Here is a 14,768-nt window from a genome sequence, read left to right on the forward strand (position 1 = left end):
GGTTGCATCTCTTGGTAATAATGGGAGCTTTGCCAATGCAAATGCTCAACACCCATTCCTCACTCAAGCGCACATAGAAGGCATCACTGAGGTTCAAGCGTTGGGCAGGAAGGGAACAGGGTAGAGCCAGACGCTACTACATGCCCCTTATTCTTCCAATTGTGTGCTGCGCTCGCACAATCAAGGCGAACACTAAATCAACTAAAAATAAAAAAGCCAGCGCATTATGGGAGCACAGCCTGATGCTTCTAGAGCAGACAACAGCTTAAATGAGAACAAAACTCTAGCTGGATCTGAGGAGCCCTGGGTGGAAGGATGTCTGCAATGAAATGTATGACCTGCCACGGCTAGCACTGCTGCTAAGTGCGGTCGCTGCCGGCGCTCTGAGTGCCCAGGCTGGAATATGCCGATGCTGCAGCTGAGCACGAAATTAACTGTTGAGCTTGTGCCTGGGTGCTGAGGAGGCACAATTGAATAGATTTAAGAAGTAAAAGGCGAGGACTTTCCATCTGGAGGAGCAAAGCTGCCTCCTCCAGTGCCAGCCTGACTGCAGATGCCGGCAGAGCTTGTCCTGATGCTAAGGGTGACGAGCGGTGAGTGATGCCAAGCGGCGGCTTCATGAGGAGGGTCCCCGTGGGAGTAATCCCCATGGCTCTTGGTGCCACTGGGGAGGCGATCCCTGCCCTGGCTCCTCAGCAGCTTCCCGCTCAGAGATCAAAACTAAACAGCGAGAAGTTCAGACACTTGGCAGCTCTGAGCAAACTCTTGTGTGAATTCAGCGCTGGCAAAACAAGCCCCCAAAGCAGGCCTTGAAATAGGGCTGGGGGTCCCAAAAAATTACAGATTTGGCTACAAGCAACACCCCCAACCTCGCTGCCCATTTCTATAACACAAGCTTTTTGCCCAGCAGGCCGGATGGTCAGTGCCCAATCTGTCCGTGGGCTGGACCCAGCCAGTGGTCCTTATCTGGCACCCAGGGTGGGTGTTGCAAGGAGCAGCCTGGCCCTGACCTAGCCATGCAGGGGAGGGGGGCTTGGCTCAGCTCCAGCTCAGCTGCTCAGGATGATGGGGCAGAGCCCATCCTACGGGACAAAGAAGGTGTCACCTGGCCCCAAACCAGCTGCATGGGTGGGGGAAAGGAGGAGGAGGGTGTGTGGCTCAGCCCTCATCTAACCACATGGGGCAAGGGGGCATGGCCTAGCTCTGACCCGCTGAGCAAAGCTCGGGAATTGGGCAGCAGGGCAGGGTGGCAGAAGTTGCAAGCCAACAACTAATGCCCCACAAAACACCTGACTTGGTTTCCCCACACTGCCCAGTCCCAGCCGCTTCTGCTGGCTCCTGTTCTTCCTTCAACTCTCCTGGGGGGCATCTTGGCAGAAGCAGCTGACAGGTATCGTCTGTGGGCACTCCTGCCTCAGCCCTACTACTTTGCTCAAAAACCCGGGAGCCCCCAAACGCCTTTGTCCCCCTAAGGTTGCTTTGCAACTGGCAGGAAAAACCAGGAGCTGGACATTCATCCATGGGGACCAGGAGTGTGACCCACCAGAGCCATTTTACATGGAGACCCCTTGGCACCAGCGATCGCTTCCAAGGTGGGCTGAATCCTAACTGCTGACTCCAGACGAAAACATGCCACATCCCTCCAAGCTTCTGCTAAGTCCTTCACCTGAAACAAGGCACCCGAGTTCTCTCAACTCCTGCTGACATCAATGGGAGCTGATAGTGCTTCAGACCTTCAAGGAGGTGGTCAGGACCTTGCCGAGTCAGGCCTTTAAACAGCAGCTAGACTAGCAAGCAATGAGACGTCCCAGAAGCTTTAATCTTTCTTGAAGAAAGACTGATGCTAACGTAGCCCTGGCCACAATTACGCATGCAGAACAGAGTGGGAGCAGAGCAAGGGGAGTTCTGGAAACCAGTAATAAGAAATGCCTCTGCTGGAAAAAGACTGCTGCAAATGGGCTGCATTATCCTGCCAAATGCTTGCTGTTCCTGTATCAACAGGCAACACTCTTCTGGCCTTCCTCTCCCCCTCTCTTTGCCCCACCATCCTCCATCTCATCTCCTTCTTTGGCTTGAATGTCAGCCAGATGTGCCAGTACAACGGCATACAGATCTCCTACCCCAGCACACCCACCAAACTACTTCTCTAGCTGAAACCCTGCACCAACAGCCCGCTTCACTGCGAACTAAAATGAAAAGCTGATACCAAGTTCAGGTCAGGGCTTAGGCTGCATGACCCCCTTCCCCAGCCTTTAAATAGCTTCTTTCCCAGCTCGCTCCCCTTTGCACCCACATTTCCCTCCTCCCTGTCTTTGAAGCAAAATTTGTGCTGGCCAGAGGTTAGACCTGGAAGATTAAAGCCACCCAGCTTGCCACAGAACAGGCAGCTGCCAAACGCCAAGCCCCTGAGAAGCAGAACGAGCCGTTATCTAGAAGGCACACTCTCGAACACTGCAGCTCACAAGAGGAGGGAGGGAAATTGCTTTTGTAGCTGTCCCTCTTCCATGCAAGGCATTTTAATGTACTTCACGATGCACTGCTTGCATTAGGTCAGAGCAGCCATGGGGGACTGGACCTTGCAACCCCGTGCTCTCACGTGCCACCCTCTCTCCTGCAGGAGCCAGCCAGTGTCCCCATGCGAATCACTCCGGTACGCGCATTCTTCAGTCTTGTTCACACCATGGTACCGTGCAATGTCCCAACCAGGATCCGGGCTCCATTGCAGTGGGTTCTGTGCAACCCCGCTGGGAGACACAGATGCTATCTGTAACAGCTAACCCTAAAGCATCCAAAGAGCTGTTATTTCACCCATTACTAGACATTTTAGAGACATGACTGAAGTGATACCTACAGACTACTATCAGTTGATGGAGAGCAGCCGCTGACAGCCCGATTGGGTGTGCAGGTGCTCTGCACAGGAACTTGTTTGTCTTATTGTTACCTGCCCCAACCCAACCACTCCATTAACTTGTTGCATCTTCTTGTTAGCCTATTGTATGTGCTACTCCATGTCTCTACAGCCTCTGATGCACCAGTGCTTTTGCTTTTGACTGGGGCCTTTTGGGATTCGTGTACTACAGTACAAAAAAAGAAGAACCCGATGAATGCTAGGGGATGGTAGCTATAGCTATGCTGCAGCATAGTTCCCTACTGAGTGGGTTGCACAGTAAAAAAATCTCCTAGCTCCATAGCCTAGCCTTGCACTTTGGGAAGACAAGGACAGCAAGACAGGTGGTTTTGGCAGCTGTTGGGAAACCATCTCTGCCCCTTAGAGCTGTAGCAGCAAGGCAGTTAATCACTGAAGTTTCATCACAAGTGGATGCCCAGACACTATGAAGACACATTGAGCATAGCCAGAAACTCACGACCAAAGGCAGCAAAGACAGTTGTATCAGAATAAAGAAGAAGCTGTCACGTTGCCTTGAAAATACATTTATTGGCTTGTATCAAGCTAGCGAATACATTCCAGCTTGAGGATGAGCAAGCGAGAGAAAACCATGAGGGACTCAAAGTGAGAAACTATATTGTAAAGGGAAAAAGTGAGACATAATTCTTTCAGCCCATCCCTATTGTCCCTGAAGGCTGCGGCACCGAATAATACGAAATGTGGAAGATTTGCTGTTCTTTCAGGTTTCCTCGTTACAGTTAGTGCTTGTCCAGGGCACCAGTCAAACTGCTGGAGTCTGAAACTTTCTCTCCAGCCCCATGGCAGGTTTGGCAGGGAGAGGGGTCACAACGCTGTCCAATGAGGGGCTCCACTTCTGAACCCACCTCCAAGGAGGAGAGAGGAGCTTGGCCTTCCCAACTCATTCACTGCTCGATTCACAAAGGGCCCAATTAACATTGTGATTTCAGCCAAGATTTGGCCTGAGCTTTCCAAATCTGTTTCCCCCTGAAGCCAAAGTCCCATTAGATGGTAACAACTTTGGGTGTTTGCTGACCCAAACCAGCTGCTGACCTAGAAGTGAAGCAATCTATAGCCCTTTCACTCATCCCCAGGGCCATCCAATCCTGGCGTGTGTTCGCTCTTAATTAGCTCTGCACGCAGGTCGATAAGATATGCACTTGTGGATTTGGGTCAACAACAAATTTGTATTTATATAGCGTCTCTTTTCAATCATATTGTATAGCACAATTAGCTGTAATAGAATTTCCAGCACTTAAGAATAAATCAATGGCTGGTTAATTTAGAAGCAATAAAATAAAATACGTTTTTTTCCCCCCAAACAACCCATAGTCGCTTTATGGGGAATCAGTGCCCCAGGATGGGTTATCAAGACCAAAACTGTGACAGGGTAATAATACAGGCCTAGATAATTCTATGTCCTTTCTAGTTATGCGGACAAAGAGCACGGTAATCACATTTCATGTCTTTGACTATTAACTGATCAGCGTCAGAAAGGAATCACCCTTCAACAATAGCACAGCATTGCCTAAGCAATCCAGTGCATTGCCTTCTGCTGCAGCTCTATGTGCTAGCCATCGTTGTAGGGTGGCAAGCCAATCTGATGCATACATCAGCGACCAGTGAAGAGATAGCTCTGGGGTTTACAGTGGACAATAAGCTGGATATGGGCCAGCAGTGTGCCCTTGTTGCCAAGAAAGCTATCAGGATACTGGGCTGCATTAGCAGAAGCGTTGCCAACAGATCAAGAGAAGTGATTATTCCCCTCTATTCAGCTCTGGTGAGGCCACAATGGGCTCGAGTTGTAGGAGGGGAAGTATAGGCTAGATATTAGGAAAAACTTTCTTACTAGGAGGAAAAGAAAGCACTAGAGCAGGTTCCCCAGAGAGGTGGTGGACTCTCCATCCTTGGAGCACCTCACCCCTTGTGCCCCTACCTCCAATTCCAGAATCCTTCTGTGGCAGGGCATGGGGCATCATGATCAGAGGGCAGTCTCATATCTGTGGCCCACTCTGAGCTTGATAAAAGGATTGTAAGGCTCTGCTATATCACTCAAACCCTTTATCCAGTGTGCAGGGACCCCAGGGGTCTGATATCTGAGCTTTATGTTCTTACTACTATTTATTTACAGGTGCTGAAGCCCCCTCTTCACCTACCAGACCAACAAAGATACTCCTTCAGTGGCATCGCTGCACGGCTAGTGATGAAGTGGATGCAAAAGCATTTGCAGGAGTAGGGCTTTGTTTTTTTGAGTGCCCCAGAAAGTTTGCAGATGTTGGAATAGGGATCAGGTCAGTGAGAAGCAGCTGTCATACAAAGCAGGGAGTTTTGCAATTGTATTCGCCATGCAGAAGTGCATGTTTTATTTAAAAGAGACAGAAAAAAACCAAACAAACCAAAAACCACCCAGTTGCATGCGCATAAATGACTAAAGTCTAATTCAGTAAGAAACCTAAGCCCGGATGCTTCCCTGAATATTAACGAGATGCAAACCCTGGTGCTCCTGAGAAATGAGTCTCAGTTTTGCTAAGCGGCTCTTCCAACACTTCTTCTGAACAGAGATTAAGTGCTGGGCTGGGATACTTCAGCTCTTTTGGAAGTGAGTGGTAGCCAAGTAGCAGGCAATGGTGGTTGTCTCCAGATTACAGACATCACTGTAGCTGTCCCAGCAAACTCTTTAGAGTAGGCACAATTTAGACAGGAGCAATGAGTTTCAAGGCAGAATCTCTGGGTGAACAGCTACAACCTTCGTAATGCCAAAGAGGAGACTAGACAATAATTAATTATATCTTGTTCTTGTTTAGTTTTTTCCACCCCTCATTCTCAACGTGCTTTCCAGGTCAGAATCATTAGCTCCATTTAGTAGAGGAAGAAACTGAGGCACAGAGACAGAAAGTGACTTGCCCACCATCGTCAGCAGCCCCAAAGCAAAACTGGGAACAGAATTCAGCTCTTCAGAGTCCCAGCACAGTGCTCCATATGGGCTGCAACCCCTGCCTTGCACTGGATGCTCAGAAAAGTCCTTCTTGTCTTTAAACATTTATGGAAGATTGTGTCTGCAGAGAGGTGCATCTCAGGGCTGGGCTGGTGGCAGCTAACCCCAGATTATTCGTGAGATGTTCTTATTATTGGTTTCTCATGAACAGTACATATTATATTATAGGGAACAATCCTGCCCTGCCTGGGAGGGTGGAGGTGATAGGGTCTGATCCAAAGTGCACTGTAGCCATCTGAAAGTCTCTTGTCAACTTCAATGGCCTACGATGAACATGCCACACGAGTTTTTTTTGTCTTCCCCAGTTTTTACCTGGGTCTTTCTCAGTTCTCTCCAACACTGTCCTGCTCAAACAGGAGCAAACACCTTCTGAACAAGGTCAAGCAAGGTATGAAACCCCTGTTTCTCCATGGAGATGAGGTTAACACTTATTGCCACAAAAAAAATAAGATTTAAAAAAAAAAAAAAAAAAAAATCAGCAGCTACCATTTATACTGTCAAGGTTAGTAGGCCAAAAATTTGATGGCTTGTTTCTTCTCTTTGTTTGCAGAGATCACACGCTGCTTTGTGTGCGTTCCTCTTCTCTACCCCAAAGAAATAATGCAGATTGGTTTCTATGTGCAGTCTCACATGTATAAAAACTATGCCAACAGCCCAGAGCATTTGCAAACAAACTGAAAGACAAAGAAATAAAGAGGGGGCCAGGATCTCGGCTGGTGTCAGTAGGCAGAGCCCCATGGGGAGATGAAGCCCGAGAGACAGGGTGCTGGCCTGGGATGTGGGAGTCTCCAGTTCAATTCCTTCCTTTGCCATAAACATCCCATGTGACCTTGAGCAAGTTTCTCCATGCCTCAAGGTAATGGTACTTCCCTACCATTGGGAAAATAATATGTTGAGGATTATGAGGTGCTCAGATGCTATAGTGATGCGGATGTGTAAGAATTATAGGTAGATTAACTTTAATGCTGATTCACACCTGCTGAGGCGCTGCAGTCTGGTTCTCTCACACACCCCTATAATAACAAGGAAGTACACAAACCCAACAGCAAACAAATATTGGTTGCAATAACATCTATCTTCATAATTTGCCCTTGCGTAGCTCATTTCAATAAGGACCCTAAAGCTGTTTTACAAACCACATTTAAGCCTCAGAATCCCTCAGAAAGTATTATTTTCCCATTCGTCTCATAGGCAAGTTGAAGAACGGAGATGTGATGTGGCCTGCCTAAGCTCACACGTACAGCAAGTCTCTGGCTAACCTAGAAACTGAGCCCAGCTGACCTGGCTGTCAGTCTCTGAGCACTGCTGACACCACTTCTAAGCACAGCTGGGTATAGGGCCCAAGAACCCCAGGCTCTGTCCCACTCCAAGCACTTTAAATCATCTACTACTACTTCTAGTATTAGAGTTTTCCCTTGAATCTGCTTTTTATTTTCAATTTGGTTTTTCTGCAGGAAGGGCCTACTTCCTCTTGGAAAAATAGCTCATTTTCACCAAGAGCTTTCCAGCCCCAAGCCTGAAGTTTTCATGTTTGCCCCAAAATTGTTTTGAGAAGAACAATTCCCCCCCCATTTCCCCCACAATTTCCATTTGGGGAGTTGTCCTTTTCCAAACAACTCTCCACAAGTGTCAGCTCTCAGTCCCCTGTGGCAGCCACCTTGCCAGACCCAGCGCTAGAACCCAAGAGCCCGAACTCCTGCTCTGTTACCAACATTGTCCCTGGGTCTGTCTACAGTAGCAATGACCTACTGTGCAGTAGTGTTGGTGGGCACTAACTGTGATGTGATGCAACTGTGCAGTAGTAATGAGCTACTGCGCAGTAGCTCGTTGCTACTGAGCAGTAGCATCTGAAAAAAAGAAAAAACATGCAGGGATGCTACTGCGCAGTAACGGGTGTAGTACTTGGGTAGGCAAGTACTAAATGACTGCACAGTCACAACTGCATAGTCCGCTGCTCACGCAGAAGCGGCCACAGTGAACTAAACATGTGCTTAGAAATCCAGAAATACTTTCAATGCAGCTTTTCACATCAGATTCATATATGCTAAACAAAAACACAGTCCTTGTCATGTTAGAAACACTTATAGGTATTGGGGCTCTTCAGTGTTGAGTTACTGCACTGTGATCAAAGTTAAAAACCACTAATGTCTCACTCACCCGGGCAATCAGCTCCCCCACCATGCCAGTCCAGGTGCCGTTAGCCTCGGGCACGCCATACACCCCATCCCCAACGAGGTGGATCTTGTAGTTGAAGCGGAGGATCTCTGCCAGCTCCTTCAGCATGTCCACACAAAAGCCTTCATAGCGATCGTTTCCCTCCAGCTCTTGGTGGTTCCACTTCAGCATTAAGTAAGGGTTTTCCTGCATCGAAACTGGGCAGCTGTCATTCCCATCTTAACCGTGGAATCCCAACAGCACTGAATACAGCATGACTCAGAGAGGAGGGTTTACCAGGGAGTAAATGACCAGGGCAGTGGCCAGATTTTAGCCCTGCTCCATTCCCCATGGAGAAGGGAGGTACACGGAGGACTGAAAGTCTACTTCGGACACCGACTGGGGATTTCACTTGCAACTACAAAATCCCAAGGGAGCGGAAAGCTAATGTATGCAGTTGCACACCAGCAATCCTTGGATGAAATCTATAGACATGACTGATCTAACCTGACATAAGGAGTATTCTGGAGGGCCAGCCATCTTGAACTGGAAAAATGGTCATTCCAATGGTTTTTAAGAACAGGTTAGAGAAAAATGCGACTAGAATGGTTTAGAGAATGATGATCCTGCCTTGAGTAGGAGGTTGGAGCAGATGACCTCCCGAGGTCCCTGCCAGTTCTGCTTTTTTATGATTCCTGAACCTGGCATAACTTAAAGCAGCCTTGGGGCTGTTCTCAATGTTACTGAGGGCATCAAATTGGCTCCCATCTGCCCTGGACTGGAGGGTGGGCAGAAAGGTAACAAAAAAGTTACCTCCACTCTAATCTGTGCCTCATGTAGAGCATAGCTCAGTTGGCCCCAGGGAACTGACCCCAGGGGTGTGCAACTGAAAAGGGACAGTGGCAAAAAAAAAGTGGCATGGTGGAGACAATTCTCAGGGTCTAGGAAGGGAGATGGGCAGCACAGGGGCTTTATGGGGTGAGGACCCTGGTACCTGCACATGCACAATTCCAGGTCATGACAACTGTCTCCATCTTATTCATGTTCAGTAATTTTATGGATTGAAGGGACAACCATCCCTCCCCACCTACCAGCTGTATACAGAACAAGAACATCATTCAGAGATGAATTTAAAAAATGCAACATATCCCCATCACAGTCCTCTCTCCCCAGCTGCTTCTGAACTCATCAAATATCATTTCCATATGAAACATCAACTTGAGTTTAATTATGCTGTCATGAATTGTCCTCAGTGCTGTAATTAGAGATTTGATCGTCTGTTCTTTATGAAATCAGTGTGCAAGGCTGCATGCTAGGGGCAGAGGGGGTGGAAGAAGGGAATAATATATTGGCTGACTGACACCCCTAGACACCAGGCTGAAAAGGAGCTGTAGGTGACCCTCTCACTTACCAGGATGGTTGTGACAATGAGGGTGGTGTTGAACAGACTATCAGAGATGTTGGAAGAGAAGATTCTGTTGTCCATGGTGAGTCCTTCAGAAACATGCCAGTGGCCAATCTGTAGAGGTAAACAGCAGAATAATGAACTTTACAGTGCAAATTACTGTATGCACCCGCCATATGGCTCTGGTGACTGACAACCATCAGGCCAGCTCTGGAAAAGGTATTTATTAATGCTCCATTACCTTTACAAGGTACCCCACTAACATTACGGCAGGCAGATTAATCCACTGATACACAACCTTGGCACACCCTACCCACACTACGACACTAAAACGTGTCCCTACTCAGAATACTCTCTTCTTGCTCCCGGCATCTGTACTGAGATTGTGGCCAAAGGCCTGAATTGTAAGAGATGCGGGGAAGAGCTTCTCAGGGGCAGACCCTGTGGCATCTGGTAAACCAGCATCCTAACATGCTCCCACAACGTCACCTAAATGTGCCCATCCTTCTCAGTGGTCCTCTCTCCACCAGCATCTGCAAAGACCTTCTTGTCTCACCAGGGCCACGTTGCTACGTACCCACTGTATCTGAGGCCAAAGCCATAATGGCAGAACCACCTGTAACCTATTCCAGAGCTGGCCAACCTGTGGCACAAGCGGTACAGGCAGCCTCTGCAAGTGGCACACAGCAGATCAGGGAGGGGAAAAGCAGCACGGCAACAGATAGGGTTGGAAGCACCAAGTAAAGCAGCAGATCGGGAAGGGAGCACAGGGCTGGGAGCAGAAAGCAGAGCAGCAGATCAGACAGGGGAAGGGGAGAGGAAGGGCACTTGGGGACAATGCAAGGCTGATTAGTGGCACAGGGTTGGCCTATTTAATGAAGAGAGACTAAACTTCGCCTTTGCTTTCCAAAGATGTGCTTTTACTATGGGATAACTAGTGCATGTCATCCATCCTGCTGTAAACTTTTTGTGCCCACGAGGCAGTGCTGTTTTTATCACGAGGTAGGTGGGTGAGGTCAACACTATTTCCCGGTCTGACCACAGCCTATCCAGATGTAAACTCCTGCCTTGCCTTGCCCTGCATGTGTGCCCATGTGAATGCACAGGCATTTTATGCCATGAAAACCCGGCTGCAGTGAATTTCTGGAAGCGCTCCCATGTATCAAGCGAGCAGGACTCCTGCTTTTACCTTTCATTTGCTGTGAAACTGGGACATGCTATTCAACCTCTCAGCTCACTCATGTGCAGGCATCGCAGGCGTTTATTGACCTCAAAGGAGCATCAACATCCTTAAGTATAAAGTACTCAGAGCTCTTTTGGGTAAAGGCTCCTAGTAGGAAGTATTACAAATACCCCAGCCCCCAAATTATCAGCAATCAGAGCCTAGTGGCATGGTGCTGACAGTCATGCTTTCTAACCCCTACTGTGCCGCTTCACCTTAATAACATGCTCTGAAACTAAAACACTCTCCCAGCAGCACTGCACAGCTATTCATCTCCTCTACCCCTTCTATCAGCAATGCCTGGAGATTAATTAACCCCCAAAACTATAGCACTTGGGATCAGCAGCCCCACCAATTCCACACTGAGACTAATCCACACTATCCACACATCTGTGTCATTACCTTAAAACTAATTTACCCTGTCCGATGTCATGGAACGGGGACATAACTCCTACCTGACGCTGTGACATGGAGACGAATTCCCCGAGTGCAGGAGAACGCCACGATTCAACTGAGAGGCAACATAACAGGCAGCAGGGTCTCACCTGTTATACCCCAGGGCTCTGGCGCAGCATCTGTTTCCTGCTGCAAAGCTCCCCATGAGGCCCCAGACCTCTGCATACCACTGACTGCCCGGAGAGCATGTCCCTGGGATCCCCAAAGTGAGTCGTCTCACCCAGACAGATAGATGGTGATGCCATCCTGCTTGGATGTCTGCAAGGGACCCTTTGTTGCCACCGTACCAAAGCGAATCAGTTCCACAGTGCTCTGGTACTGACACAGGCAGCCTCAGACGCTATAGTTCAGAGGCAGGTTTATCCCTTTGCACTGCCACGGTTGTCAGGGCGGTAGGAATAAATCGATTTCTCTTTCCTCAAAGCGTAATCTTATTATGGCTGAGGAGGTGGAAGGCAGGCGATGTGAAGCCTAGGCCAGATCCTCACCTGATGTAAACTGGCACATCACCAACCAACCTTCCCAGCTGAGCATTCAGCGGCTTTTCTTGCCAGCCCTTTTCCTCCAGCGTAGGGGGGGAGACAGCCGTCCCAGTAACTTCACGTTCTCAGCGCGGAGGCTGGATGCAAATGCTGTCTGAAAGAGCAGCCATGTCGCCATACTGACGAAGGCCAGGGCAGCTTGTGGAGCTGGGAACAGGGACACAAGCTCCTTCCTCCCTCTGGGCTGCAGCTCTGAAAGCTGACTGGCCTCAAACCTCAGGCATCCATCAATCTGTTTGAAACACACTGCCTCCCCACACTACTTCCCATGTCCCTAGTGCACTGGGCAATGCAAAAGGGCTGGGAAGTACTATGAACCAGGATGGCTTATTTGCAGGGAGGGAAGAGATGGAAGGAGACCCACGGGATGTCTCTGGGGTGGAGAAGGAATATTTCCTCTGAGACCACATCTACATAGTGAACTTACTGCAGCCAGTAGCATCCCCTTCAGGGAGCCGCACTGCCTCTGAAACCACAAGCAGTGTAGCTACGTCTGTGTGGTGCTTCAGGCAGGATAATTAATGTGCGGGCAGGCTAACTGGCCTGTCACTCAGCTGCACTAATTACCTTACTCCAAGAATTTTACAGACGCTGCTACACCGCTTCTGACTTCGGAGGCCGAGCAGCAGGCTGGAGGGCGCTGCTGCCAGGCACGGCGAGTTTAGCACGTAGGCTGTGGGCTCCACGTGCGTTTCTCTTCTCATCCCTGGAGGTGGCATGTTGAGCTGGGAGAAGGAGGTGCCCTGCCGCAGAGGTGCGCGGTTTGGCTGCACTGGCTCTGTGGGCGTTCTCCTTGTTCTGCAAGTAATACGGGGAAAGTTCAGCCTCCAGGGCTGTCAATCTGGCACCTTTCACAACATTAAAACTACTCTGGTAAAAAGCACTTGTCACATAAGGATCTCGGAGTACTTTGCAAACATTAACTTACCACGGCTTGCAATCCTGCTATGAGGCACCAAAGGGTTATTAGCCTCGTCTGACAAATGGGGAGACTGAGGCAAAGTGACTGATGGTAGGTCACAGCGCATGAGCTGGGAGCAGAGCCCAGGAGTCCCGACAGCTAGACTTTGTCCATCTCTATCAGACAACTCGCTGCGGTTTAACCAAAATCAGTCTGGTTGCATCTGTCTATGCAATCCGCTCCTATGGACAGAGACTCCAGTGGTTTGAAATTGTGCCTTGGCTTAGTTCTGCTCTCTCCCTCCAGGGTAGATCCTACCCCAAAGGCAGGGGAGGTGCGCTTTACTTCCAGGGATACAGGATCAAATCCTTTAAGTACAATTTAGATCATCTAAAGAGGGGTTAGATCAGTGTAACTGGATAGATTTTAGCTACTCCAGTCTAAGCGAGCCCGTAAGCCTAGCTATAGCTACTAAACAACATTTCTTCTCCCTCCATTGCTTCTCTTGGGCTGCAGTCAGTCACAAGTAACATCCCTTTTTAGATCTCATAACCAGAGATTAGTGACAGATTAACTTTAATTTTAACAGTCTCACTCTTTTCAGAGTCCTCCCTCTCCTGCTGGTTCAATGAGACTAATTGCCTCCTCCTCCTCCTCCTCCTCCTTCAGCATGGCAGAGGATTTGACCCTTCTTGTAAGAGAGTGCTAAGGCTAAACACTTCAATGTGCCAGGGTTATTTTCCACCCATGCTGAGCGCCTCCTCCAATTCAAGGCTGACCCCCTTGATGATATGGTAATGGCGTTAATCCAGTCCCCACGAGGCTTGGTGTTTCTGAAGTTTAATGTGTCAGAAAATGACTGGGCTTCTCAGATCTTCCCTCCTGCAAATGCAGGTGCCAAGGTGATTTTAATTATCTCCATTTCTCTGCGTAAAGCACTGTAAAACACTTCACAAGACAATCAAACAGACTATCCAGAACTGGGTAAGATCGCTCTGTTATGACTGAGTGGAGTAAGGGTCTGGAGATTTGGGGGGGGGGGTGCTGAGGGCTCCCTACGAATACCTCAGGGGCAGCAAGCAGAGACAGGAGAGCTCTTTAAGGACAACAGTGACATAAGAACAAATGGGTATAAACCAAGTGGAAATTATAAAGGCACCAGAGTCTTGAGATTCTGGAACAGACCTCCAACAAAAGTCCTGGGGTCAGGAAAACTAGCCGGTTTAAATGGAGCTCGATACCTTTCTGAACTGAACTGGTTGACTGTGACAACAGGGTCCGCACGGAGGAAGGAGTTCGATTCCAGGCACATGGTTCACAGTTTTATCCTTTGTCCAATTCTGCTGACTCCTCCGATGACGTTGGGCAACTCGCTCGATCCTTCTTTGCCTTGGTCTCTCATCTGTTGAACACGGCTAACGACAAATCCTGCATCTGCCCCACTGTCATCTCTTTGGGTCGTCACTGACCTCTGCTACGTCGGATGCAGCCTAAACGGCAGCGGGGCTCTGCTGGGCTTTGCAGGACTCCCAAGAGCCCCTGCGCACTGCCCGAACACCGAAAGAAATGAAGCCTATCCCAACACAGCAGTTGCGCCTCTAATGAGCAAGAGAGCAGCATTGCCCACATTGTTTCTCTACCTCCTTCGGCAGACGAGGTCTCTCAAATTAGCTGTTCCACAAAGGAGTTATTGGAATTTGTGACACTTAAAGATTTCTCATCGCCGCGGAAAATTACTGCCAGCTAACATGACAGGCACGTGGTGCTTCAGTCCCACTCCTTCCCTCTGCCAGACTCCCCTGGTTCAGGAAGGACAGCGCTAACGATGGCAGGGCTTTCCAGCTCCTTCTCACACGAGGTGAGAAAACGCGGCTCAAACGAATGATTTAATGAGGTCTTTTCTGCACAGCTTCCCACAGGTCCACCTGGCCGCCGGTGGCGGGAAGAAGGGTCATCAGGAGATGACTCTGTGCCTGCCGTCTCCACTGCTGGCCCTGCATATGGATGCCTTGAAACTACCAGGCGCCCCACGTCCCAGCGACTAAGACAGGGTTCCTTTGGGCCCGGCTGCGGGAGTCTTGTCCTACGGTCTGCCTTCCCCACCCCCAGCTCTGCTCATCCCCAGGAAAGAGAGAGTGAGAAATGCAATTACTTCATGGTCAGCTTGCATGCAAAGATTCTTGTCGAG

General features: G+C 49.1%; 1 protein-coding gene across 1 annotated transcript in view; it reads right to left on the reverse strand.

The window, feature by feature from the left end:
• GRIK4 (glutamate ionotropic receptor kainate type subunit 4) overlaps nucleotides 1-14,768 on the reverse strand; it is a 212,931-nt gene that overhangs the window by 29,655 nt on the left and 168,508 nt on the right. Inside the window, 2 exon segments of the mRNA XM_019547060.1 lie at nucleotides 8,058-8,261; nucleotides 9,466-9,573. Coding sequence (XP_019402605.1) covers nucleotides 8,058-8,261; nucleotides 9,466-9,573 — 312 coding nt within the window.

Source organism: Crocodylus porosus, unplaced genomic scaffold (assembly GCF_001723895.1).
Source record: "Crocodylus porosus isolate Cpor-Errol unplaced genomic scaffold, CroPor_comp1, whole genome shotgun sequence".
NCBI classification, from domain to species: Eukaryota; Metazoa; Chordata; order Crocodylia; family Crocodylidae; genus Crocodylus; species Crocodylus porosus.